Raw genomic sequence first — 26,878 nt, 5'->3', positions numbered from 1 at the left:
TAATCGAGGGGTTCGGGGTGGTTTATATACAGAATAACAGATACCCGGGAGTGAGTTACAGACTGGAATCTAATCGAGGGGTTCGGGGTGATTTATATATAGAATAACAGATACCCGGGAGTGAGTTACAGACTGGAATCTAATCGAGGGGTTCGGGGTGGTTTATATACAGAATAACAGATACCCGGGAGTGAGTTACAGACTGGAATCTAATCGAGGGGTTCGGGGTGGTTTATATATAGAATAACAGATACCCGGGAGTGAGTTACAGACTGGAATCTAATCGAGGGGTTCGGGGTGGTTTGCATATAGAATAACAGATACCCGGGAGTGAGTTACAGGCTGGAATCTAATCGAGGGGTTCGGGGTGGTTTATATATACAATAACAGATACCCGGGAGTGAGTTACAGACTGGAATCTAATCGAGGGGTTCGGGGTGGTTTATATACAGAATAACAGATACCCGGGAGTGAGTTACAGACTGGAATCTAATCGAGGGGTTCGGGGTGATTTATATATAGAATAACAGATACCCGGGAGTGAGTTACAGACTGGAATCTAATCGAGGGGTTCGGGGTGGTTTATATACAGAATAACAGATACCCGGGAGTGAGTTACAGACTGGAATCTAATCGAGGGGTTCGGGGTGGTTTATATACAGAATAACAGATACCTGGGAGTGAGTTACAGACTGGAATCTAATCGAGGGGTTCGGGGTGGTTTATATACAGAATAACAGATACCCGGGAGTGAGTTACAGACTGGAATCTAATCGAGGGGTTCGGGGTGGTTTATATATAGAATAACAGATACCCGGGAGTGAGTTACAGACTGGATCTAATCGAGGGGTTCGGGGTGGTTTATATATAGAATAACAGATACCCGGGAGTGAGTTACAGACTGGAATCTAATCGAGGGGTTCGGGGTGGTTTATATACAGAATAACAGATACCCGGGAGTGAGTTACAGACTGGAATCTAATCGAGTGGTTCGGGGTGGTTTATATACAGAATAACAGATACCTGGGAGTGAGTTACAGACTGGAATCTGATTGAGGGGTCCGGGGTGGTTTATATATAGAATAACAGATACCCGGGAGTGAGTTACAGAATGGAATCTGATTGAGGGGTCCGGGGTGGTTCATATACAGAATAACAGATACCCGGGAGTGAGTTACAGACTGGAATCTAATCGAGGGGTTCGGGGTGGTTTATATACAGAATAACAGATACCCGGGAGTGAGTTACAGACTGGAATCTAATCGAGGGGTCCGGGGTGGTTTATATACAGAATAACAGATACCCGGGAGTGAGTTACAGACTGGAATCTGATCGAGGGGCTCGGGGTGGTTTATATATAGAATAACAGATACCCGGGAGTGAGTTACAGACTGGCATCTAATCGAGGGGTTCGGGGTGGTTTATATATAGAATAACAGATACCCGGGAGTGAGTTACAGACTGGAATCTGATCGAGGGGTTCGGGGTGGTTTATATACAGAATAACAGATACCCGGGAGTGAGTTACAGACTGGAATCTGATCGAGGGGTTCGGGGTGGTTCATATATAGAATAACAGATACCCGGGAGTGAGTTACAGACTGGAATCTAATCGAGGGGTTCGGGGTGGTTTATATATAGAATAACAGATACCCGGGAGTGAGTTACAGACTGGAATCTAATCGAGGGGTTCGGGGTGGTTTATATACAGAATAATAGATACCCGGGAGTGAGTTACAGACTGGAATCTAATCGAGGGGTTCGGGGTGATTTATATATAGAATAACAGATACCCGGGAGTGAGTTACAGACTGGAATCTAATCGAGGGGTTCGGGGTGGTTTATATACAGAATAACAGATACCCGGGAGTGAGTTACAGACTGGAATCTAATCGAGGGGTTCGGGGTGGTTTATATACAGAATAACAGATACCCGGGAGTGAGTTACAGACTGGAATCTAATCGAGGGGTTCGGGGTGGTTTATATACAGAATAACAGATACCCGGGAGTGAGTTACAGACTGGAATCTAATCGAGGGGTTCGGGGTGGTTTATATATAGAATAACAGATACCCGGGAGTGAGTTACAGACTGGAATCTAATCGAGGGGTTCGGGGTGGTTTGCATATAGAATAACAGATACCCGGGAGTGAGTTACAGACTGGAATCTAATCGAGGGGTTCGGGGTGGTTTATATATAGAATAACAGATATCCGGGAGTGAGTTACAGACTGGAATCTAATCGAGGGGTTCGGGGTGGTTTATATACAGAATAACAGATACCCGGGAGTGAGTTACAGACTGGAATCTAATCGAGGGGTTCGGGGTGATTTATATATAGAATAACAGATACCCGGGAGTGAGTTACAGACTGGAATCTAATCGAGGGGTTCGGGGTGGTTTATATAAAGAATAACAGATACCCGGGAGTGAGTTACAGACTGGAATCTAATCGAGGGGTTCGGGGTGGTTTATATATAGAATAACAGATACCCGGGAGTGAGTTACAGACTGGAATCTGATTGAGGGGTCCGGGGTGGTTCATATACAGAATAACAGATACCCGGGAGTGAGTTACAGACTGGAATCTAATCGAGGGGTTCGGGGTGGTTTATATATAGAATAACAGATACCCGGGAGTGAGTTACAGACTGGAATCTAATCGAGGGGTCCGGGGTGGTTTATATACAGAATAACAGATACCCGGGAGTGAGTTACAGACTGGAATCTGATCGAGGGGTTCGGGGTGGTTTATATATAGAATAACAGATACCCGGGAGTGAGTTACAGACTGGAATCTAATCGAGGGGTTCGGGGTGGTTTATATATAGAATAACAGATACCCGGGAGTGAGTTACAGACTGGAATCTGATCGAGGGGTTCGGGGTGGTTTATATACAGAATAACAGATACCCGGGAGTGAGTTACAGACTGGAATCTGATCGAGGGGTTCGGGGTGGTTTATATATAGAATAACAGATACCCGGGAGTGAGTTACAGACTGGAATCTAATCGAGGGGTTCGGGGTGGTTTATATATAGAATAACAGATACCCGGGAGTGAGTTACAGACTGGAATCTAATCGAGGGGTTCGGGGTGGTTTATATACAGAATAACAGATACCCGGGAGTGAGTTACAGACTGGAATCTAATCGAGGGGTTCGGGGTGGTTTATATATAGAATAACAGATACCCGGGAGTGAGTTACAGACTGGAATCTAATCGAGGGGTTCGGGGTGGTTTATATACAGAATAACAGATACCCGGGAGTGAGTTACAGACTGGAATCTAATCGAGGGGTTCGGGGTGGTTTATATACAGAATAACAGATACCCGGGAGTGAGTTACAGACTGGAATCTAATCGAGGGGTTCGGGGTGGTTTATATATAGAATAACAGATACCCGGGAGTGAGTTACAGACTGGAATCTAATCGAGGGGTTCGGGCTGGTTTGCATATAGAATAACAGATACCCGGGAGTGAGTTACAGACTGGAATCTAATCGAGGGGTTCGGGGTGGTTTATATATAGAATAACAGATACCCGGGAGTGAGTTACAGACTGGAATCTAATCGAGGGGTTCGGGGTGGTTTATATACAGAATAACAGATACCCGGGAGTGAGTTACAGACTGGAATCTAATCGAGGGGTTCGGGGTGATTTATATATAGAATAACAGATACCCGGGAATGAGTTACAGACTGGAATCTAATCGAGGGGTTCGGGGTGGTTTATATACAGAATAACAGATACCCGGGAGTGAGTTACAGACTGGAATCTAATCGAGGGGTTCGGGGTGGTTTATATACAGAATAACAGATACCTGGGAGTGAGTTACAGACTGGAATCTAATCGAGGGGTTCGGGGTGGTTTATATACAGAATAACAGATACCCGGGAGTGAGTTACAGACTGGAATCTAATCGAGGGGTTCGGGGTGGTTTATATATAGAATAACAGATACCCGGGAGTGAGTTACAGACTGGATCTAATCGAGGGGTTCGGGATGCTTTATATATAGAATAACAGATACCCGGGAGTGAGTTACAGACTGGAATCTAATCGAGGGGTTCGGGGTGGTTTATATACAGAATAACAGATACCCGGGAGTGAGTTACAGACTGGAATCTAATCGAGGGGTTCGGGGTGGTTTGTATATAGAATAACAGATACCTGGGAGTGAGTTACAGACTGGAATCTAATCGAGGGTTCGGGGTGGTTTATATACAGAATAACAGATACCCGGGAGTGAGTTACAGACTGGAATCTAATCGAGGGGTTCGGGGTGGTTTATATATAGAATAACAGATACCCGGGAGTGAGTTACAGACTGGAATCTAATCGAGGGGTTCGGGGTGTTTTATATACAGAATAACAGATACCCGGGAGTGAGTTACAGACTGGAATCTAATCGAGGGGTTCGGGGTGGTTTATATACAGAATAACAGATACCCGGGAGTGAGTTACAGACTGGAATCTGATCGAGGGGTTCGGGGTGGTTCATATATAGAATAACAGATACCCGGGAGTGAGTTACAGACTGGAATCTAATCGAGGGGTTCGGGGTGGTTTATATATAGAATAACAGATACCCGGGAGTGAGTTACAGACTGGAATCTAATCGAGGGGTTCGGGGTGGTTTATATACAGAATAACAGATACCCGGGAGTGAGTTACAGACTGGAATCTAATCGAGGGGTTCGGGGTGATTTATATATAGAATAACAGATACCCGGGAGTGAGTTACAGACTGGAATCTAATCGAGGGGTTCGGGGTGGTTTATATACAGAATAACAGATACCCGGGAGTGAGTTACAGACTGGAATCTAATCGAGGGGTTCGGGGTGGTTTATATACAGAATAACAGATACCCGGGAGTGAGTTACAGACTGGAATCTAATCGAGGGGTTCGGGGTGGTTTATATACAGAATAACAGATACCCGGGAGTGAGTTACAGACTGGAATCTAATCGAGGGGTTCGGGGTGGTTTATATATAGAATAACAGATACCCGGGAGTGAGTTACAGACTGGAATCTAATCGAGGGGTTCGGGGTGGTTTGCATATAGAATAACAGATACCCGGGAGTGAGTTACAGACTGGAATCTAATCGAGGGGTTCGGGGTGGTTTATATATAGAATAACAGATATCCGGGAGTGAGTTACAGACTGGAATCTAATCGAGGGGTTCGGGGTGGTTTATATACAGAATAACAGATACCCGGGAGTGAGTTACAGACTGGAATCTAATCGAGGGGTTCGGGGTGATTTATATATAGAATAACAGATACCCGGGAGTGAGTTACAGACTGGAATCTAATCGAGGGGTTCGGGGTGGTTTATATAAAGAATAACAGATACCCGGGAGTGAGTTACAGACTGGAATCTAATCGAGGGGTTCGGGGTGGTTTATATATAGAATAACAGATACCCGGGAGTGAGTTACAGACTGGAATCTGATTGAGGGGTCCGGGGTGGTTCATATACAGAATAACAGATACCCGGGAGTGAGTTACAGACTGGAATCTAATCGAGGGGTTCGGGGTGGTTTATATATAGAATAACAGATACCCGGGAGTGAGTTACAGACTGGAATCTAATCGAGGGGTCCGGGGTGGTTTATATACAGAATAACAGATACCCGGGAGTGAGTTACAGACTGGAATCTGATCGAGGGGTTCGGGGTGGTTTATATATAGAATAACAGATACCCGGGAGTGAGTTACAGACTGGAATCTAATCGAGGGGTTCGGGGTGGTTTATATATAGAATAACAGATACCCGGGAGTGAGTTACAGACTGGAATCTGATCGAGGGGTTCGGGGTGGTTTATATACAGAATAACAGATACCCGGGAGTGAGTTACAGACTGGAATCTGATCGAGGGGTTCGGGGTGGTTTATATATAGAATAACAGATACCCGGGAGTGAGTTACAGACTGGAATCTAATCGAGGGGTTCGGGGTGGTTTATATATAGAATAACAGATACCCGGGAGTGAGTTACAGACTGGAATCTAATCGAGGGGTTCGGGGTGGTTTATATACAGAATAACAGATACCCGGGAGTGAGTTACAGACTGGAATCTAATCGAGGGGTTCGGGGTGGTTTATATATAGAATAACAGATACCCGGGAGTGAGTTACAGACTGGAATCTAATCGAGGGGTTCGGGGTGGTTTATATACAGAATAACAGATACCCGGGAGTGAGTTACAGACTGGAATCTAATCGAGGGGTTCGGGGTGGTTTATATACAGAATAACAGATACCCGGGAGTGAGTTACAGACTGGAATCTAATCGAGGGGTTCGGGGTGGTTTATATATAGAATAACAGATACCCGGGAGTGAGTTACAGACTGGAATCTAATCGAGGGGTTCGGGCTGGTTTGCATATAGAATAACAGATACCCGGGAGTGAGTTACAGACTGGAATCTAATCGAGGGGTTCGGGGTGGTTTATATATAGAATAACAGATACCCGGGAGTGAGTTACAGACTGGAATCTAATCGAGGGGTTCGGGGTGGTTTATATACAGAATAACAGATACCCGGGAGTGAGTTACAGACTGGAATCTAATCGAGGGGTTCGGGGTGATTTATATATAGAATAACAGATACCCGGGAATGAGTTACAGACTGGAATCTAATCGAGGGGTTCGGGGTGGTTTATATACAGAATAACAGATACCCGGGAGTGAGTTACAGACTGGAATCTAATCGAGGGGTTCGGGGTGGTTTATATACAGAATAACAGATACCTGGGAGTGAGTTACAGACTGGAATCTAATCGAGGGGTTCGGGGTGGTTTATATACAGAATAACAGATACCCGGGAGTGAGTTACAGACTGGAATCTAATCGAGGGGTTCGGGGTGGTTTATATATAGAATAACAGATACCCGGGAGTGAGTTACAGACTGGATCTAATCGAGGGGTTCGGGATGCTTTATATATAGAATAACAGATACCCGGGAGTGAGTTACAGACTGGAATCTAATCGAGGGGTTCGGGGTGGTTTATATACAGAATAACAGATACCCGGGAGTGAGTTACAGACTGGAATCTAATCGAGGGGTTCGGGGTGGTTTGTATATAGAATAACAGATACCTGGGAGTGAGTTACAGACTGGAATCTAATCGAGGGTTCGGGGTGGTTTATATACAGAATAACAGATACCCGGGAGTGAGTTACAGACTGGAATCTAATCGAGGGGTTCGGGGTGGTTTATATATAGAATAACAGATACCCGGGAGTGAGTTACAGACTGGAATCTAATCGAGGGGTTCGGGGTGTTTTATATACAGAATAACAGATACCCGGGAGTGAGTTACAGACTGGAATCTAATCGAGGGGTTCGGGGTGGTTTATATACAGAATAACAGATACCCGGGAGTGAGTTACAGACTGGAATCTAATCGAGGGGTTCGGGGTGGTTTATATACAGAATAACAGATACCCGGGAGTGAGTTACAGACTGGAATCTAATCGAGGGGTTCGGGGTGGTTTATATACAGAATAACAGATACCCGGGAGTGAGTTACAGACTGGAATCTAATCGAGGGGTTCGGGGTGGTTTATATACAGAATAACAGATACCCGGGAGTGAGTTACAGACTGGAATCTAATCGAGGGGTTCGGGGTGGTTTATATACAGAATAACAGATACCTGGGAGTGAGTTACAGACTGGAATCTAATCGAGGGGTTCGGGGTGGTTTATATACAGAATAACAGATACCCGGGAGTGAGTTACAGACTGGAATCTAATCGAGGGGTTCGGGGTGGTTTATATACAGAATAACAGATACCCGGGAGTGAGTTACAGACTGGAATCTAATCGAGGGGCTCGGGGTGGTTTATATACAGAATAACAGATACCCGGGAGTGAGTTACAGACTGGAATCTAATCGAGGGGTTCGGGGTGGTTTATATACAGAATAACAGATACCTGGGAGTGAGTTACAGACTGGAATCTAATCGAGGGGTTCGGGGTGGTTTATATACAGAGTAACAGATACCCGGGAGTGAGTTACAGACTGGAATCTAATCGAGGGGTTCGGGGTGGTTTGTATACAGAATAACAGATACCCGGGAGTGAGTTACAGACTGGAATCTAATCGAGGGGTTCGGGGTGGTTTATATACAGAATAACAGATACCCGGGAGTGAGTTACAGACTGGAATCTAATCGAGGGGTTCGGGGTGGTTTGTATACAGAATAACAGATACCCGGGAGTGAGTTACAGACTGGAATCTAATCGAGGGGTTCGGGGTGGTTTATATATAGAATAACAGATACCCGGGAGTGAGTTACAGACTGGAATCTAATCGAGGGGTTCGGGGTGGTTTATATACAGAATAACAGATACCCGGGAGTGAGTTACAGACTGGAATCTAATCGAGGGGTTCGGGGTGGTTTATATACAGAATAACAGATACACGGGAGTGAGTTACAGACTGGAATCTAATCGAGGGGTTCGGGGTGGTTTATATATAGAATAACAGATACCTGGGAGTGAGTTACAGGCTGGAATCTAATCGAGGGGTTCGGGGTGGTTTGTATACAGAATAACAGATACCCGGGAGTGAGTTACAGACTGGAATCTAATCGAGGGGTTCGGGGTGGTTTATATACAGAATAACAGATACCCGGGAGTGAGTTACAGACTGGAATCTAATCGAGGGGTTCGGGGTGGTTTATATACAGAATAACAGATACCCGGGACTGAGTTACAGACTGGAATCTAATCGAGGGGTTCGGGGTGGTTTATATATAGAATAACAGATACCCGGGAGTGAGTTACAGACTGGAATCTAATCGAGGGGTTCGGGGTGGTTTATATATAGAATAACAGATACCCCGGAGTGAGTTACAGACTGGAATCTAATCGAGGGGTTCGGGGTGGTTTATATACAGAATAACAGATACCCGGGAGTGAGTTACAGACTGGAATCTAATCGAGGGGTTCGGGGTGGTTTATATACAGAATAACAGATACACGGGAGTGAGTTACAGACTGGAATCTAATCGAGGGGTTCGGGGTGGTTTATATATAGAATAACAGATACCCGGGAGTGAGTTACAGACTGGAATCTAATCGAGGGGTTCGGGGTGGTTTATATAGAGAATAACAGATACCCGGGAGTGAGTTACAGACTGGAATCTAATCGAGGGGTTCGGGTGGTTTATATACAGAATAACAGATACCCGGGAGTGAGTTACAGACTGGAATCTAATCGAGGGGTTCGGGGTGGTTTGTATATAGAATAACAGATACCTGGGAGTGAGTTACAGACTGGAATCTAATCGAGGGGTTCGGGGTGGTTTATATACAGAATAACAGATACCTGGGAGTGAGTTACAGACTGGAATCTAATCGAGGGGTTCGGGGTGGTTTATATACAGAATAACAGATACCCGGGAGTGAGTTACAGACTGGAATCTAATCGAGGGGTTCGGGGTGGTTTATATACAGAATAACAGATACCCGGGAGTGAGTTACAGACTGGAATCTAATCGAGGGGTTCGGGGTGGTTTATGTACAGAATAACAGATACCCGGGAGTGAGTTACAGACTGGAATCTAATCGATGGGTTCGGGATGGTTTATATACAGAATAACAGATACCCGGGAGTGAGTTACAGACTGGAATCTAATCGAGGGGTTCGGGGTGGTTTATATATAGAATAACAGATACCCGGGAGTGAGTTACAGACTGGAATCTAATCGAGGGGTTCGGGGTGGTTTATATCCAGAATAACAGATACCCGGGAGTGAGTTACAGACTGGAATCTAATCGAGGGGTTCGGGGTGGTTTATATACAGAATAACAGATACCCGGGAGTGAGTTACAGACTGGAATCTAATCGAGGGGTTCGGGGTGGTTTATATATAGAATAACAGATACCCGGGAGTGAGTTACAGACTGGAATCTAATCGAGGGGTTCGGGGTGGTTTATATACAGAATAACAGATACCCGGGAGTGAGTTACAGACTGGAATCTAATCGAGGGGTTCGGGGTGGTTTATATACAGAATAACAGATACCCGGGAGTGAGTTACAGACTGGAATCTAATCGAGGGGTTCGGGGTGGTTTATATACAGAATAACAGATACCCGGGAGTGAGTTACAGACTGGAATCTAATCGAGGGGTTCGGGGTGGTTTATATATAGAATAACAGATACCCGGGAGTGAGTTACAGACTGGAATCTGATCGAGGGGTTCAGGGTGGTTTATATACAGAATAACAGATACCCGGGAGTGAGTTACAGACTGGAATCTAATCGAGGGGTTCGGGGTGGTTTATATATAGAATAACAGATACCCGGGAGTGAGTTACAGACTGGAATCTGATCGAGGGGTTCAGGGTGGTTTATATACAGAATAACAGATACCCGGGAGTGAGTTACAGACTGGAATCTAATCGAGGGGTTCGGGGTGGTTTATATACAGAATAACAGATACCCGGGAGTGAGTTACAGACTGGAATCTAATCGAGGGGTTCGGGGTGGTTTATATATAGAATAACAGATACCCGGGAGTGAGTTACAGACTGGAATCTGATCGAGGGGTTCGGGGTGGTTTATATATAGAATAACAGATACCCGGGAGTGAGTTACAGACTGGAATCTGATCGAGGGGTTCAGGGTGGTTTATATACAGAATAACAGATACCCGGGAGTGAGTTATAGACTGGAATCTAATCGAGGGGTTCGGGGTGGTTTATATATAGAATAACAGATACCCGGGAGTGAGTTACAGACTGGAATCTAATCGAGGGGTTCGGGGTGGTTTATATATAGAATAACAGATACCCGGGAGTGAGTTACAGACTGGAATCTAATCGAGGGGTTCGGGGTGGTTTATATATAGAATAACAGATACCCGGGAGTGAGTTACAGACTGGAATCTAATCGAGGGGTTCGGGGTGGTTTATATATCGAATAACAGATACCCGGGAGTGAGTTACAGACTGGAATCTAATCCCAGATGGTCCTCGCTGGTACTCACACAGATTGCGTTGATATCTGACTCGTGTCCCAGGAAGGTCTGACGACATTCCGCTTGCCGGATATCCCAGAGCTTCGCAGTGGCGTCGCAGGCTCCCGAGATAAAGAGGGAGAAGTCGGGAGAGACGGCCAGACTCATCACGTCACCGCTGTGTCCCACGAAGGTGGTCTTCTCGCGCCCCGTCTCGATGTCCCAGAGGATGCTGTCAGGGAGAGAGGGGGCCCCGGGGCGTGGGGGGTGGGGGTGAGGGTGTGGCGGGAGTAGGAGATGGTGGACCAGGCGTTAGCGTGACACGGTGACCTCCCCGCTGTATCGCGGCCTGAGGGATATCCCGTTGTGTCCAACAGGGGCCATGGGATGGATCTGGAAAATTACCACCTCTGTGGGGTATTGGCTAAGGACAATGATATGCAACAGCACATCAAATCTCCACCCTCAAAACCTATCACCCTTAAACCCTCATCCCCTTCTGCCACTTCCCCCCTCAACATATCAATACCATTTCCCCTCAGCTCAACTGGACTCACCACAGACTACCAGATCAGAGGCTCCAAATTCTCCAGTGAGTAACTCACCTTCTGATTCCCACAAAGCCTGTCCCACCACCTATAAGGACACACGTCAGGAGTGTGATGGAATATTCCCCACTCACCCGGATGGGCGCAACAACGCCCAAGAAGGGGCATTGTGTTTGAAAATTGGCAATCATGTTGCAGCTTTATAGAACCTTAGTTAGATCGCAATTGGAATACAGTGTTCAATTCGGGGTCGCCACACTATTTAGAAGGATGTGGAGGCTTTGGAGAGGGCACAGAAAAGATTTACCAGGATGGTACCCCTGGTACGGAGGGCATTAGCTTTGAGGAGAGGTTGGAGAAACTTGGATTTGTTCTCACTGGAGCGACGGAGGTTGAGGGGAGAACTGATAGGAGACTACAAGATTACGAGAGGCATGGACACAATGGGTATCAGAAGCTTTTTCCCAGGGTGGAAGAGTCAATTACTAGGGGGGCACAGGTTTAAGGTGAGAGGGGTAAGGTTTAAAGGAGATGTATGAGACATGGAGAGTAGCGGGTGCCTGGAACCCAGGGGAGGTAGTGTCCAAAGATGTGTAGGTTAGGTGGATTGGCCATGCTAAATTGTCCCTTAGTGTCCTAAGATGTGCAGGTTGGGTGGATTGGCCATGCTAAATTGCCCCTTAGTGTCCAAAGATGTGCAGGTTAGGTGGATTGGCCATGCTAAATTGCCCCTTAGTGTCCTAAGATGTGCAGGTTGGGTGGATTGGCCATGCTAAATTGTCCCTTAGTGTCCAAAGATGTGCAGGTTAGGTGGATTGGCCATGCTAAATTGCCCCTTAGTGTCCAAAGATGTGCAGGTTGGGTAGATTGGCCATGCTAAATTGCCCCTTAGTGTCCAAAGATGTGCAGGTTGGGTGGATTGGCCATGCTAAATTGTCCCTTAGCGTCCAAAGATGTGCAGGTTGGGTGGACTGTCCATGCTAAATTGTCCCTTAGTGACAGGGGGATTAGGAGGGTAAAATGTGTGGTTACAGGGATAGGGTGGGATTGTTGTCAGTGCAGGCTCGGTGGGCTGAATGGCCTCTTTCTGCACTGTAGACATTCTATGAATTTTAAAAAGGAAATTTCCTCTCTCAAAACAATCTATCTTTCAGAATGTTAAACATTATGAATTAAGCTTCCCCTCCCCACTCCCCCTTGAGAGCTGGCCTGTCAATCCTGTCCCTCTGCCGTTCCGATATTGAAAATCTAATTTCTCCAGTGACTGGGGTAACTGACTCACGGAGACATCCCTCTCCTCCGAGTCCCGGGGGGTAAAGAAAGAGAGGGGAGGGAGGCCGTGAAGGGGATAGGAGGGAGGTGAAATCCATGGCGAGTCAGCAAAAGCTGACAGTCTCTGGGAGAAACAGGCGCTTAACCAATGCGCAGAGGCAGTCCCAGGGGAGGGGTGGGCAAAGGGGCGCTGTCACCAGACTAGCAACCCAAGAGCCCCGGGGCAAGACCAGGGCTCGAATCTGAATGGGTGGGTGAGGGTCTGGCAGATGGAGTACAATGTTGGTAAACGTGCAGTCACCAAATTTGGTAGGAATAACAACAAAAGGGATATGGTTTAAATGGTAAAAAAAAAATCGCAGCGCGCTGCTGTGCAGAGGGATCTGGGTGTCCTTGTGCATGAATCACAAAAAAGTTGGTTTGCAGCAGGTAATTAAGGCGGCAAATGGACATTTTGTCCTTCATTGCTAGAGGGATGGAGTTTAAAACCAGCGAGGTTATGTTGCAGATGTATAAGGTGCTGGTGAGGCCACACCTGGAGCACTGTGTCCAGTTTTGGTCCCCTTGAGAAAGGATATACTGGCACTGGAGGGGGTGCAGGGGAGATTCACTAGGTTGATTCCGGAGATGAGGGGGTTGGCTTTTGAGGAGAGACTGAGTGGACTGGGGCTATACTCATTGGAATTCAGAAGAATGAGGGTAGACCTTATAGAAAGGTTATAAGATGACGAAGGGAATCAATAAGATAGAAGCAGGGAAGTTGTTTCCACTGGTGGGTGAAACTAGAACTGGGGGCACGGCCTCAAAATAAGGGGGAAACAGATTTAGGACTGAGTTGAGGAGGAACTTCTTCACACAAAGGGTGGTGAATCTGTGGAATTCCCTGCCCAGTTGAGGCTCCCTCACTGAATGTTTTTAAGGCAAGGACAGATAGATTTTTGAACAGTAAAGGAATTAAGGGTTATGGTGAGCGGGTGGGTGAGTGGAACTGAGTCCACACAGAGATCAGCCATGATCTTATTGAACGGCGGAGCAGGTTCGAGGGGCCGGATGGCCCACTCCTGCTCCTAGTTCAGATGGTGAAATTTGAGTTAAATATTTGGCAATGAAATCACACTTCTAAAAACCCATCGGGGTCCTTCCGGGAAGGAATTAGGCCGTCCTTACCTGGTCTGGCCTACATTTGACAAAGAACAAAGAGAAATACAGCACAGGAACAGGCCCTTCAGCCCTCCAAACCCATATGCTGTCACTAAGGCATAGAGTCATAGAGGTTGACAGCATGGAAACAGGCCCTTCAGCCCAACTTGTCCACACTGCCCCTTTCTTCAACCACTCAAGCAAACCAGAATTATAGGGAGTGGGCTACCTTGATCATAGCTCGGCACAACATTGAGGGCCGAAGGGCCTGTACTGTGTTGTACTGTTCTATGTTCTAAACTAGTCCCAACTGCCCGCATTTGGCCCATATCCCTCAATATCAATTGTACCCTAAAGGAGCTCGATAGGTTTTTAGAAGTGTGATTTCATTGCCAAATATTTAACTCAAATTTCACCATCTGAACTAGGAGCAGGAGTGGGCCATCTGGCCCCTCGGGCCTGCTCCGCCATTCAATAAGATCATGGCTGATCTCTCTGTGGACTCAGCTCCACTTACCCGCCCGCTCACCATAACCCTTAATTCCTTTACTGTTCAAAAATCTATCTATCCTTGCCTCAAAAACATTCAGTGAGGGAGCCTCAACTGGGCAGGGAATTCCACAGATTCACCACCCTTTGGGTGAAGAAGTCCCTCCTCAACTCAGTCCTAAATCTGTTTCCCCCTTATTTTGAGGCTGTGCCCCCCAGTTCTAGTTTTACCCGCCAGTGGAAACAACTTCCCTGCTTCTATCTTATCGATTCCCTTCGTCATCTTATAGGTTTCTATAAGATCTCCCCTCATTCTTCTTAATTCCAATGAATATAGCCCCAGTCTACTCAGTCTCCCATCGTAACCGTCTAAACGCTTTTTAAAATATAAAATTGTACCAGCCTCTACTACTACCTCTGGCAGCTCGTTCCGGACACTCACTGGGTGAAAAAATTGCCCCTCTGGACCCTTCTGTATCTCTCCCCTCTCACCTTAAACCTCTGCCCTCCAGTTTTAGACTCCCCTACCTTTGGGGAAAAGATATTGACTATCTCACTGATCTGTGCCCCTCATTATTTTATAGACCTCTATAAGATCACCCCTCTACGCTCCAGAGAAAAAAGTCCCACCCTATCCAGCCTCTCCTAAACAAAGCTAGAAAAGACCCCTGCCTATACTCGGGTCATATCCCTCAATTCCCTTGCTATTTCTGCGCAGTTGTGCTTAGAGGTAAAAGTACAATACATAGAGCGCGCAAAAAATGAAACATGGAACAAAGAGATCTCGGGGGACATGTTCATAGCTCCTTGAAAGTGGAGTCACAGGTGGACAGAGTGGTGAAGAAGGCATTCGGCAAGCTTGGTTTCATCGGTCAGAACATTGAATATAGGAGTTGGGACGTCTTGTTGAAGTTGTACAAGACATTGGTAAGGCCCACACTTGGAATACTGTGTACAGTTCTGGTCACCCTATTATAGAAAGGATATTATTAAACTAGAAAGAGTGCAGAAAAGATTTACTAGGATGCTACCGGGGACTCGATGGATTGAGTTATAAGGAGAGGCTGGGATAGACTGGGACTTTTTTCTCTGGAGCGTAGAGGGGTGATCTTATAGAGGTCTATAAAATAATAAGGGGCACAGATCAGTGAGATAGTCAATATCTTTTCCCCAAAGGTAGGGGAGTCTAAAACTAGAGGGCAGAGGTTTAAGGTGAGAGGGGAGAGACACAAAAGGGTCCAGAGGGGCAATTTTTTCACCCAGAGGGTGGTGAGTGTCTGGAACGAGCTGCCAGACGTAGTAGTAGAGGCAGGGACAATTTTGTCGTTTAAAAAGCATTTAGACAGTTACATGGGTAAGATGGGTATAGGGGGATATGGGCCAAATGCAGGCAATTAGGATTATCTTAGGGGTTTAAAAAAAGGGGCAGCATGGACAAGTTGGGCTGAAGGGCCTGTTCCCATGCTGTAAACCCCTATGAGTCTATATGCATTGAATGGCCAAGGACCAGGGCTCCCAAGGCAACAGGCTTTTGAATTTTTTTGAATTCAGCCAATCAATTCAAATCGGGCAATTGGATACCAAGAACCTATTAAATTTAAATCTGACGGTTTTGGCAACCAACGGCCAATCCTGTTGTGGAGGACATTGATGTGTCACCACAGGTATAAAAGAAGGAGGTAGTGGGACAAAAGACAGAGAACAACTACTGCCTGGCACAACTCATAGCTCGAAGCCTCACTAGATAGCAAAGGGAAGATAAGAAATAACAGAAAAAGCCCAAATATTCCAGAAGACACAAAACCTGGTTGTAATTTAGAGAGTGACTAAATTTCTTTTTTTTTGGTTAATGATGTATTTATTGGAACAGCATACCATTAGAATCATGTTCTATTCGTTTTGTTAATGGTTTAGTTAACTTTTTTGCTGTTAATTTGGGAAATAAGGTGTTATTTGTTGATTTTCGAGAGTGTCGGGGGGTTATTTTGATTGGACCGCTCGAACTTCCTGCAGCTCAGATTGTACCACATCACACTCACGTTTCACAGATTACAGGGCACCCTTTGAGTGGTTAGGTGTTAGTTCTCAGAGGGGGCACTCAACCTTGGCTTCGATACATTATTTCGTGCACCCAACCACATGTCTCCTAAATATTGCTAGTGTGTCTGTTTCCACCACCTCCTCTGGCAGTGCGTTCCAGGCACCCAGTACTCCCTGCATGAGAAACCTCCTCCCCTCCACACATCTCCCTTCAACTCTCCCCCTCTCGCCTTGAAACTTTGAGTCCCTGCAGTGTGGAGGGAGGCCACTGGGCCCATCAGGTCTGCACCTACCAGGCGCTGTTCTTGTAACCCCACATATTTACCCTCTTAATGCCCCTGAAAGTTGGGAATCAAGTAGATAAGGTTGTTAAGAAGGCATACGGTGTCTTGGCGTTTATTGGTAGGGGGATTGAATTTAGGAGTCGCAGCGTCATGTTGCAACTGTACACAACTCTGGTGCGGCCGCGCTTGGAGTACTGTGTGCAGTTCTGGTCCCCACATTACAGGAAGGATGTGGAGGCTTTGGAGAGGGTGCAGAGGAGGTTTACCAGGATGTTGCCTGGTATGGAGGGGAGGTCCTATGAGGAGAGACTGAGGGATTTGGGGTTGTTTTCGCTGGAAAGAAGGAGGCTAAGAGGGGATCTTATTGAAACATATAAGATGATTAGAGGTTTAGATAGGGTGGGTAGTGATAGCCTTTTTCCTCGGATGGAGAAAGCTAGCACGAGGGGGCATGGCTTTAAATTAAGGGGGGGTAGTTATAGGACGGATGTCAGGGGTGGGTTCTTTACCCAGAGGGTGGTGAGGGATTGGAATGCCCTGCCTGCTGCGGTTGGAAATGCGCCTAGTTTGGGGGCGTTTAAGAGATCTGTGGATAGGTTTATGGATGGAAAGGGTTTGGTTTAGGTTAGAGGGTCAGTGTTTTTTAACTGGTCGGCACAACATCGTGGGCCGAAGGGCCTGTTCTGCGCTGTAATGTTCTATGTTCTATGTTCTATATGACACTAAGGGTGCAATTTAGCCTGGCCAACCCACCTAACCTGTGCCCCTCCTGTCATTGATACTTCCGCCTGGGGAAAGAGCCTCTGACTACCCACTCTGTGTATACAAAGAACAAAGAAAATTACAGCACAGGAACAGGCCCTTCGGCCCTCCAAGCCTGCACTGACCCTGCTGCCCAACTTAACTAAAACCCCCTACCCAACCAGGGACCATATCCCTCTATCCTTACTATTCATGTATTTGTCAAGATGCTCCTCAAAAGTCACTACCGTATCCACTTCCACTACCTCCCCCAGCAACCCGTTCCAGGCACCCACCACCCTCTGTGTAAAAAATCTGCCTCGTACATCTCCTTTAAACCTTGCCCCTCGCACCTTAAACCTGTGCCTCCTGACTCTTCCACCCTGGGGAAAAAGCTTCTGACTGTCCACTCTGCCTCTCATAATCTTGTAGACTTCTATCAGGTCTCCCCTCAACCTCCAGTGAGAACAAACCAAGTTTCTCCAAACTGCTCCTCGTAGCTAATGCCCCTCCGTACCAGGGGTAACACCCCGGCGAACCTTGGAAAGAAACGTAGAAACCCGATAGTGCGGAAGGAGGCCATTTGGCCCATTGAGTCTGCACCGACCACAATCCCACCCCAGGCCCAACACTAATCACACAAACCTACGCAACCCGGAGCACTAAAGGGCAATCTAGCATGGCTAATCAACCTAACCCACCCATGCGGGAAGAAACCGGAGCACCCGGAGGAAAGCAGACACTCCACACAGACAGTGATCCAAAGCTGGAATGGAACCCGGGTCACTGGTGCTGTGGGGCAGCAGCGCCACCCATCTTCTTTGCACCCTCTCCAAAGCTTCTCCGCCCTTCTGGTGACCAGAACTGCATGCGATACCCCAAACGCGGCCTAACCAAGGTTTTGTATAACTGCAGATCCAGGCTGGCAGTGCTCTGAAGATGCCCCAAAAAAAAAACCCCCTCGGGAGAAACTGGAGAGGTGAGGGGGGAGAGGAAGAGGGAGAACCCCGAGAACTATCCACTAAGGACAAGGCCCGAGGTCTGGAAGCTCGCTTCCCGCCTTGACGCATCCCATTTGGGAGTTTCGGGCCTAGTTTGGGCCTAGCAGCCTGCCCCCGGCCTCCCACCACCCCCCCGCCCCCCCCGGCGACTCCCGGACGTGGCTACTCACCAGGTGGTGTCGCCTGAGCTGGTGATGATCTCGTTATCGTTCAGGAAGCGGCAGCAAGAGAGGTAACCTAGGAGACGAGAAGAGAGCGTTCCTTAGCGACGGCGAAGAGAGGGCAAAGTTCAAGGGTGAAAGTTGACCGGCCGGCCCCCCTCCTCCCCCTCCTGAACGTCCCCCATCCAGGCATGGCCCTCACTCCGCGCCCCATCGCACCGATCCCAGCTGAGGGGCCATTCCCACTCCGTTTGTCCCCACAATCCTGCCCAGAGTTGGCGACCAGAGGGAGGTAGGCCCCCCAAAAAGGAAGCCTGGGGCTTTCCTGAACGTTACCCACCTCGCTGCCCCGGTGCCTTACCGTTGTGGCCAGCCAACTCGCGGTTGACTTTGACGTTTCCCTCGCGGGTCTTCAGGTTGTAGATGGAGCACATGTTATCCAGCCCGCCGCAGGCCACACAGTTGCCAGAGGGCGCGTAGCAACAGGTCATCACCCACGAGGACCTCAAGGGGATAGCGTGGACCTGCACACAGAACCAAAATGTCACTGGGGTACGGGTTCCACACACACTGACTCTCACTGGGGTACGGGTCCCACACACACTGACTCTCACTGGGGTCCCACACACACACTGACTCTCACTGGGGTCCCACACACACACTGACTCTCACTGGGGTCCCACACACACACTGACTCTCACTGGGCTCCCACACACACACTGACTCTCACTGGGGTACGGGTCCCACACACACACTGACTCTCACTGGGGTCCCACACACACACTGACTCTCACTGGGGTCCCACACACACACTGACTCTCACTGGGGTCCCACACACACACTGACTGTCACTGGGGTACGGGTCCCACACACACTGACTCTCACTGGGGTCCCACACACACACTGACTCTCACTGGGGTCCCACACACACACTGACTCTCACTGGGGTCCCACACACAGACTGACTCTCACTGGGGTACGGGTCCCACACACACACTGACTCTCACTGGGGTCCCACACACACTGACTCTCACTGGGGCCCCACACACACACTGACTCTCACTGGGGTCCCACACACACACTGACGCTCACTGGGGTCCCACACACACACTGACTCTCTCTGGGGTCCCACACACACTGACTCTCACTGGGGTCCCACACACACTGACTCTCACTGGGGTCCCACACACACACTGACTCTCGCTGGGGTCTCACACACACACTGACTCTCACTGGGGTCCCACACACACACTGACTCTCACTGGGGTCCCACACACACACTGACTCTCACTGGGGTACGGGTCCCACACACACACTGACTCTCACTGGGGTCCCACACACACTGACTCTCACTGGGGTCCCACACACACACTGACTCTCACTGGGGTCCCACACACACTGACTCTCACTGGGGTACGGGTCCCACACACACACTGACTCTCACTGGGGTCCCACACACACACTGACTCTCACTGGGGTCCCACACACACACTGACTCTCACTGGGGTCCCACACACACACTGACTCTCACTGGGGTCCCACACACACACTGACTCTCACTGGGGTCCCACACACACTGACTCTCACTGGGGTACGGGTCCCACACACACACTGACTCTCACTGGGGTCCCACACACACACTGACTCTCACTGGGGTCCCACACACACACTGACTCTCACTGGGGTCCCACACACACACTGACTCTCACTGGGGTCCCACACACACACTGACTCTCACTGGGGTCCCACACACACTGACTCTCACTGGGGTACGGGTCCCACACACACACTGACTCTCACTGGGGTCCCACACACACACTGACTCTCACTGGGGTCCCACACACACGCTGACTCTCACTGGGGTCCCACACACACACTGACTCTCACTGGGGTCCCACACACACACTGACTCTCACTGGGGTCCCACACACACTGACTCTCACTGGGGTCCCACACACACACTGACTCTCACTGGGGTCCCACACACACACTGACTCTCACTGGGGTCCCACACACACACTGACTCTCACTGGGGTCCCACACACACACTGACTCTCACTGGGGTCCCACACACACTGACTCTCACTGGGGTACGGGTCCCACACACACTGACTCTCACTGGGGTCCCACACACACACTGACTTTCACTGGGGTCCCACACACACTGACTCTCACTGGGGTCCCACACACACACTGACTCTCACTGGGGTCCCACACACACTGACTCTCACTGGGGTCCCACACACACACTGACTCTCACTGGGGTCCCACACACACACTGACTCTCACTGGGGTCCCACACACACACACTGACTCTCACTGGGGTCCCACACACACTGACTCTCACTGGGGTCCCACACACACACTGACTCTCACTGGGGTCCCACACACACTGACTCTCACTGGGGTCCCACACACACACACTGACTCTCACTGGGGTCCCACACACACTGACTCTCACTGGGGTCCCACACACACACTGACTCTCACTGGGGTCCCACACACACACTGACTCTCACTGGGGTCCCACACACACACTGAATCTCACTGGGGTCCCACACACACACTGACTCTCACTGGGGTCACACACACACACTGACTCTCACTGGGGTCCCACACACACACTGACTCTCACTGGGGTCCCACACACACACTGACTCTCACTGGGGTCCCACACACACACTGACTCTCACTGGGGTCCCACACACACACTGACTCTCACTGGGGTACGGGTCCCACACACACACTGACTCTCACTGGGGTCCCACACACACTGACTCTCACTGGGGTCCCACACACACACTGACTCTCACTGGGGTCCCACACACACTGACTCTCACTGGGGCCCCACACACACACTGACTCTCACTGGGGTCCCACACACACACTGACTCTCACTGGGGTCCCACACACACACTGACTCTCACTGGGGTCCCACACACACACTGACTCTCACTGGGGTCCCACACACACACTGAGTCTCACTGGGGTCCCACACACACACTGACTCTCACTGGGGTCCCACACACACACTGACTCTCGCTGGGGTACGGGTCCCACACACACTGAATCTCACTGGGGTCCCACACACACTGACTCTCACTGGGGTCCCACACACACTGACTCTCACTGGGGTCCCACACACACTGACTCTCACTGGGGTCCCACACACACACTGACTCTCACTGGGGTCCCACACACACTGACTCTCACTGGGGTACGGGTCCCACACACACTGACTCTCACTGGGGTCCCACACACACTGACTCTCACTGGGGTCCCACACACACTGACTCTCACTGGGGTCCCACACACACACTGACTCTCACTGGGGTCCCACACACACTGACTCTCACTGGGGTCCCACACACACACTGACTCTCACTGGGGTCCCACACACACTGACTCTCACTGGGGTCCCACACACACACTGACTCTCACTGGGGTCCCACACACACTGACTCTCACTGGGGTCCCACACACACTGACTCTCACTGGGGTCCCACACACACTGACTCTCACTGGGGTCCCACACACACACTGACTCTCACTGGGGTCCCACACACACTGACTCTCACTGGGGTCCCACACACACACTGACTCTCACTGGGGTCCCACACACACTGACTCTCACTGGGGTCCCACACACACACTGACTCTCACTGGGGTCCCACACACACTGACTCTCACTGGGGTCCCACACACACTGACTCTCACTGGGGTCCCACACACACTGACTCTCACTGGGGTCCCACACACACTGAATCTCACTGGGGTCCCACACACACACTGACTCTCACTGGGGTCCCACACACACACTGACTCTCACTGGGGTCACACACACACACTGACTCTCACTGGGGTCCCACAAACACACTGACTCTCACTGGGGTCCCACACACACACTGACTCTCACTGGGGTCCCACACACACACTGACTCTCACTGGGGTCCCACACACACACTGACTCTCACTGGGGTCCCACACACACACTGACTCTCACTGGGGTCCCACACACACACTGACTCTCACTGGGGTCCCACACACACACTGACTCTCACTGGGGTACGGGTCCCACACACACACTGACTCTCACTGGGGTCCCACACACACACTGACTCTCACTGGGGTCCCACACACACACTGACTCTCACTGGGGTCCCACACACACACTGACTCTCACTGGGGTCCCACACACACACTGACTCTCACTGGGGTCCCACACACACACTGACTCTCACTGGGGTCCCACACACACTGACTCTCACTGGGGTACGGGTCCCACACACACACTGACTCTCACTGGGGTCCCACACACACACTGACTCTCACTGGGGTCCCACACACACGCTGACTCTCACTGGGGTCCCACACACACACTGACTCTCACTGGGGTCCCACACACACACTGACTCTCACTGGGGTCCCACACACACTGACTCTCACTGGGGTCCCACACACACACTGACTCTCACTGGGGTCCCACACACACACTGACTCTCACTGGGGTCCCACACACACACTGACTCTCACTGGGGTCCCACACACACACTGACTCTCACTGGGGTCCCACACACACTGACTCTCACTGGGGTACGGGTCCCACACACACTGACTCTCACTGGGGTCCCACACACACACTGACTTTCACTGGGGTCCCACACACACTGACTCTCACTGGGGTCCCACACACACACTGACTCTCACTGGGGTCCCACACACACTGACTCTCACTGGGGTCCCACACACACACTGACTCTCACTGGGGTCCCACACACACACTGACTCTCACTGGGGTCCCACACACACACACTGACTCTCACTGGGGTCCCACACACACTGACTCTCACTGGGGTCCCACACACACACTGACTCTCACTGGGGTCCCACACACACTGACTCTCACTGGGGTCCCACACACACTGACTCTCACTGGGGTCCCACACACACTGACTCTCACTGGGGTCCCACACACACACTGACTCTCACTGGGGTCCCACACACACACTGACTCTCACTGGGGTCCCACACACACACTGAATCTCACTGGGGTCCCACACACACACTGACTCTCACTGGGGTCACACACACACACTGACTCTCACTGGGGTCCCACACACACACTGACTCTCACTGGGGTCCCACACACACACTGACTCTCACTGGGGTCCCACACACACACTGACTCTCACTGGGGTCCCACACACACACTGACTCTCACTGGGGTACGGGTCCCACACACACACTGACTCTCACTGGGGTCCCACACACACTGACTCTCACTGGGGTCCCACACACACACTGACTCTCACTGGGGTCCCACACACACTGACTCTCACTGGGGCCCCACACACACACTGACTCTCACTGGGGTCCCACACACACACTGACTCTCACTGGGGTCCCACACACACACTGACTCTCACTGGGGTCCCACACACACACTGACTCTCACTGGGGTCCCACACACACACTGACACTCTCACTGGGGTCCCACACACACACTGACTCTCGCTGGGGTACGGGTCCCACACACACTGAATCTCACTGGGGTCCCACACACACTGACTCTCACTGGGGTCCCACACACACTGACTCTCACTGGGGTCCCACACACACTGACTCTCACTGGGGTCCCACACACACACTGACTCTCACTGGGGTCCCACACACACTGACTCTCACTGGGGTACGGGTCCCACACACACTGACTCTCACTGGGGTCCCACACACACTGACTCTCACTGGGGTCCCACACACACTGACTCTCACTGGGGTCCCACACACACACTGACTCTCACTGGGGTCCCACACACACTGACTCTCACTGGGGTCCCACACACACACTGACTCTCACTGGGGTCCCACACACACTGACTCTCACTGGGGTCCCACACACACACTGACTCTCACTGGGGTCCCACACACACTGACTCTCACTGGGGTCCCACACACACTGACTCTCACTGGGGTCCCACACACACTGACTCTCACTGGGGTCCCACACACACACTGACTCTCACTGGGGTCCCACACACACTGACTCTCACTGGGGTCCCACACACACTGACTCTCACTGGGGTCCCACACACACACTGACTCTCACTGGGGTCCCACACACACTGACTCTCACTGGGGTCCCACACACACACTGACTCTCACTGGGGTCCCACACACACTGACTCTCACTGGGGTCCCACACACACTGACTCTCACTGGGGTCCCACACACACTGACTCTCACTGGGGTCCCACACACACTGACTCTCACTGGGGTCCCACACACACACTGACTCTCACTGGGGTCCCACACACACACTGACTCTCACTGGGGTCACACACACACACTGACTCTCACTGGGGTCCCACAAACACACTGACTCTCACTGGGGTCCCACACACACACTGACTCTCACTGGGGTCCCACACACACACTGACTCTCACTGGGGTCCCACACACACACTGACTCTCACTGGGGTCCCACACACACACTGACTCTCACTGGGGTCCCACACACACACTGACTCTCACTGGGGTCCCACACACACACTGACTCTCACTGGGGTACGGGTCCCACACACACACTGACTCTCACTGGGGTCCCACACACACACTGACTCTCACTGGGGTCCCACACACACACTGACTCTCACTGGGGTCCCACACACACACTGACTCTCACTGGGGTCCCACACACACTGACTCTCACTGGGGTCCCACACACACACTGACTCTCACTGGGGTCCCACACACACACTGACTCTCACTGGGGTCCCACACACACACTGACTCTCACTGGGGTACGGGTCCCACACACACTGACTCTCACTGGGGTACGGGTCCCACACACACTGACTCTCACTGGGGTCGCACACACACTGACTCTCACTGGGGTCCCAAACACACACTGACTCTCACTGGGGTCCCACACGCACACTGACTCTCACTGGGGTCCCACACACACACTGACTCTCACTGGGGTCCCCCACACACACACTGACTCTCACTGGGGTCCCACACATACACTGACTCTCACTGGGGTACGGGTCCCACACACACACTGACTCTCACTGGGGTCCCACACACACTGACTCTCACTGGGGTCCCACACACACAGACTCTCACTGGGGTCCCACACACACACTGACTCTCAGTGGGGTCCCACACACACACTGACTCTCACTGGGGTCCCACACACACACTGACTCTCACTGGGGTCCCACACACACACTGACTCTCACTGGGGTCCCACACACACTGACTCACACTGGGGTACGGGTCCCACACACACACTGACTCTCACTGGGGCACGGGTCCCACACACACTGACTCTCACTGGGGTACGGGTCCCACACACACACTGACTCTCACTGGGGTACGGGTCCCACACACACACTGACTCTCACTGGGGTCCCCCACACACACACTCACTCTCACTGGGGTCCCACACACACACTGACTCTCACTGGGTTCCCACACACACACTGACTCTCACTGGGGTCCCCCACACACACACTGACTCTCACTGGGGTCCCACACACACACACTGACTCTCACTGGGGTCCCACACACACTGACTCTCACTGGGGTACGGGTCCCACACACACTGACTCTCACTGGGGTCCCACACACACTGACTCTCACTGGGGTCCCACACACACACTGACTCTCACTGGGGTCCCACACACACTGACTCTCACTGGGGTCCCACACACACACTGACTCTCACTGGGGTCCCACACACACTGACTCTCACTGGGGTCCCACACACACTGACTCTCACTGGGGTCCCACACACACACTGACTCTCACTGGGGTCCCACACACACACTGACTCTCACTGGGGTCCCACACACACTGACTCTCACTGGGGTCCCACACACACTGACTCTCACTGGGGTCCCACACACACACTGACTCTCACTGGGGTCCCACACAGACACTGACTCTCACTGGGGTCCCACACACACACTGACTCTCACTGGGGTCCCACACACACTGACTCTCACTGGGATCCCACACACACTGACTCTCACTGGGGTCCCACACACACTGACTCTCACTGGGGTCCCACACACACTGACTCTCACTGGGGTCCCACACACACTGACTCTCACTGGGGTCCCACACACACACTGACTCTCACTGGGGTCCCACACACACTGACTCTCACTGGGGTCCCACACACACACACTGACTCTCACTGGGGCACGGGTCC

The 26,878-nt window shown here is 50.6% G+C and overlaps 1 protein-coding gene across 1 annotated transcript in view; it reads right to left on the bottom strand.

The window, feature by feature from the left end:
* Positions 1 to 11,014: 11,014 nt before the first annotated feature.
* LOC145340052 (guanine nucleotide-binding protein G(I)/G(S)/G(T) subunit beta-3-like) overlaps positions 11,015 to 26,878 on the bottom strand; it is a gene marked incomplete at its 3' end in the record, with an annotated part of 33,146 nt that continues 17,282 nt past the window's right edge. Inside the window, exons 5-7 of the mRNA XM_080184470.1 lie at positions 19,022 to 19,184; positions 18,670 to 18,736; positions 11,015 to 11,216 (exon numbers count right to left, since the gene is read on the bottom strand). Coding sequence (XP_080040596.1) covers positions 11,015 to 11,216; positions 18,670 to 18,736; positions 19,022 to 19,184 — 432 coding nt within the window. The remainder of the gene's footprint in view (positions 11,217 to 18,669; positions 18,737 to 19,021; positions 19,185 to 26,878) is intronic.

The sequence above is a fragment of the Carcharhinus amblyrhynchos genome, unplaced genomic scaffold, assembly GCF_965287045.1.
Source record: "Carcharhinus amblyrhynchos unplaced genomic scaffold, sCarAmb.v2.hapA scaffold_748, whole genome shotgun sequence".
Classification (NCBI taxonomy): domain Eukaryota; kingdom Metazoa; phylum Chordata; class Chondrichthyes; order Carcharhiniformes; family Carcharhinidae; genus Carcharhinus; species Carcharhinus amblyrhynchos.
The sequence above is the reverse complement of the archived record's forward strand: the minus strand, read 5'-3'. Positions and strand labels throughout refer to the sequence as shown.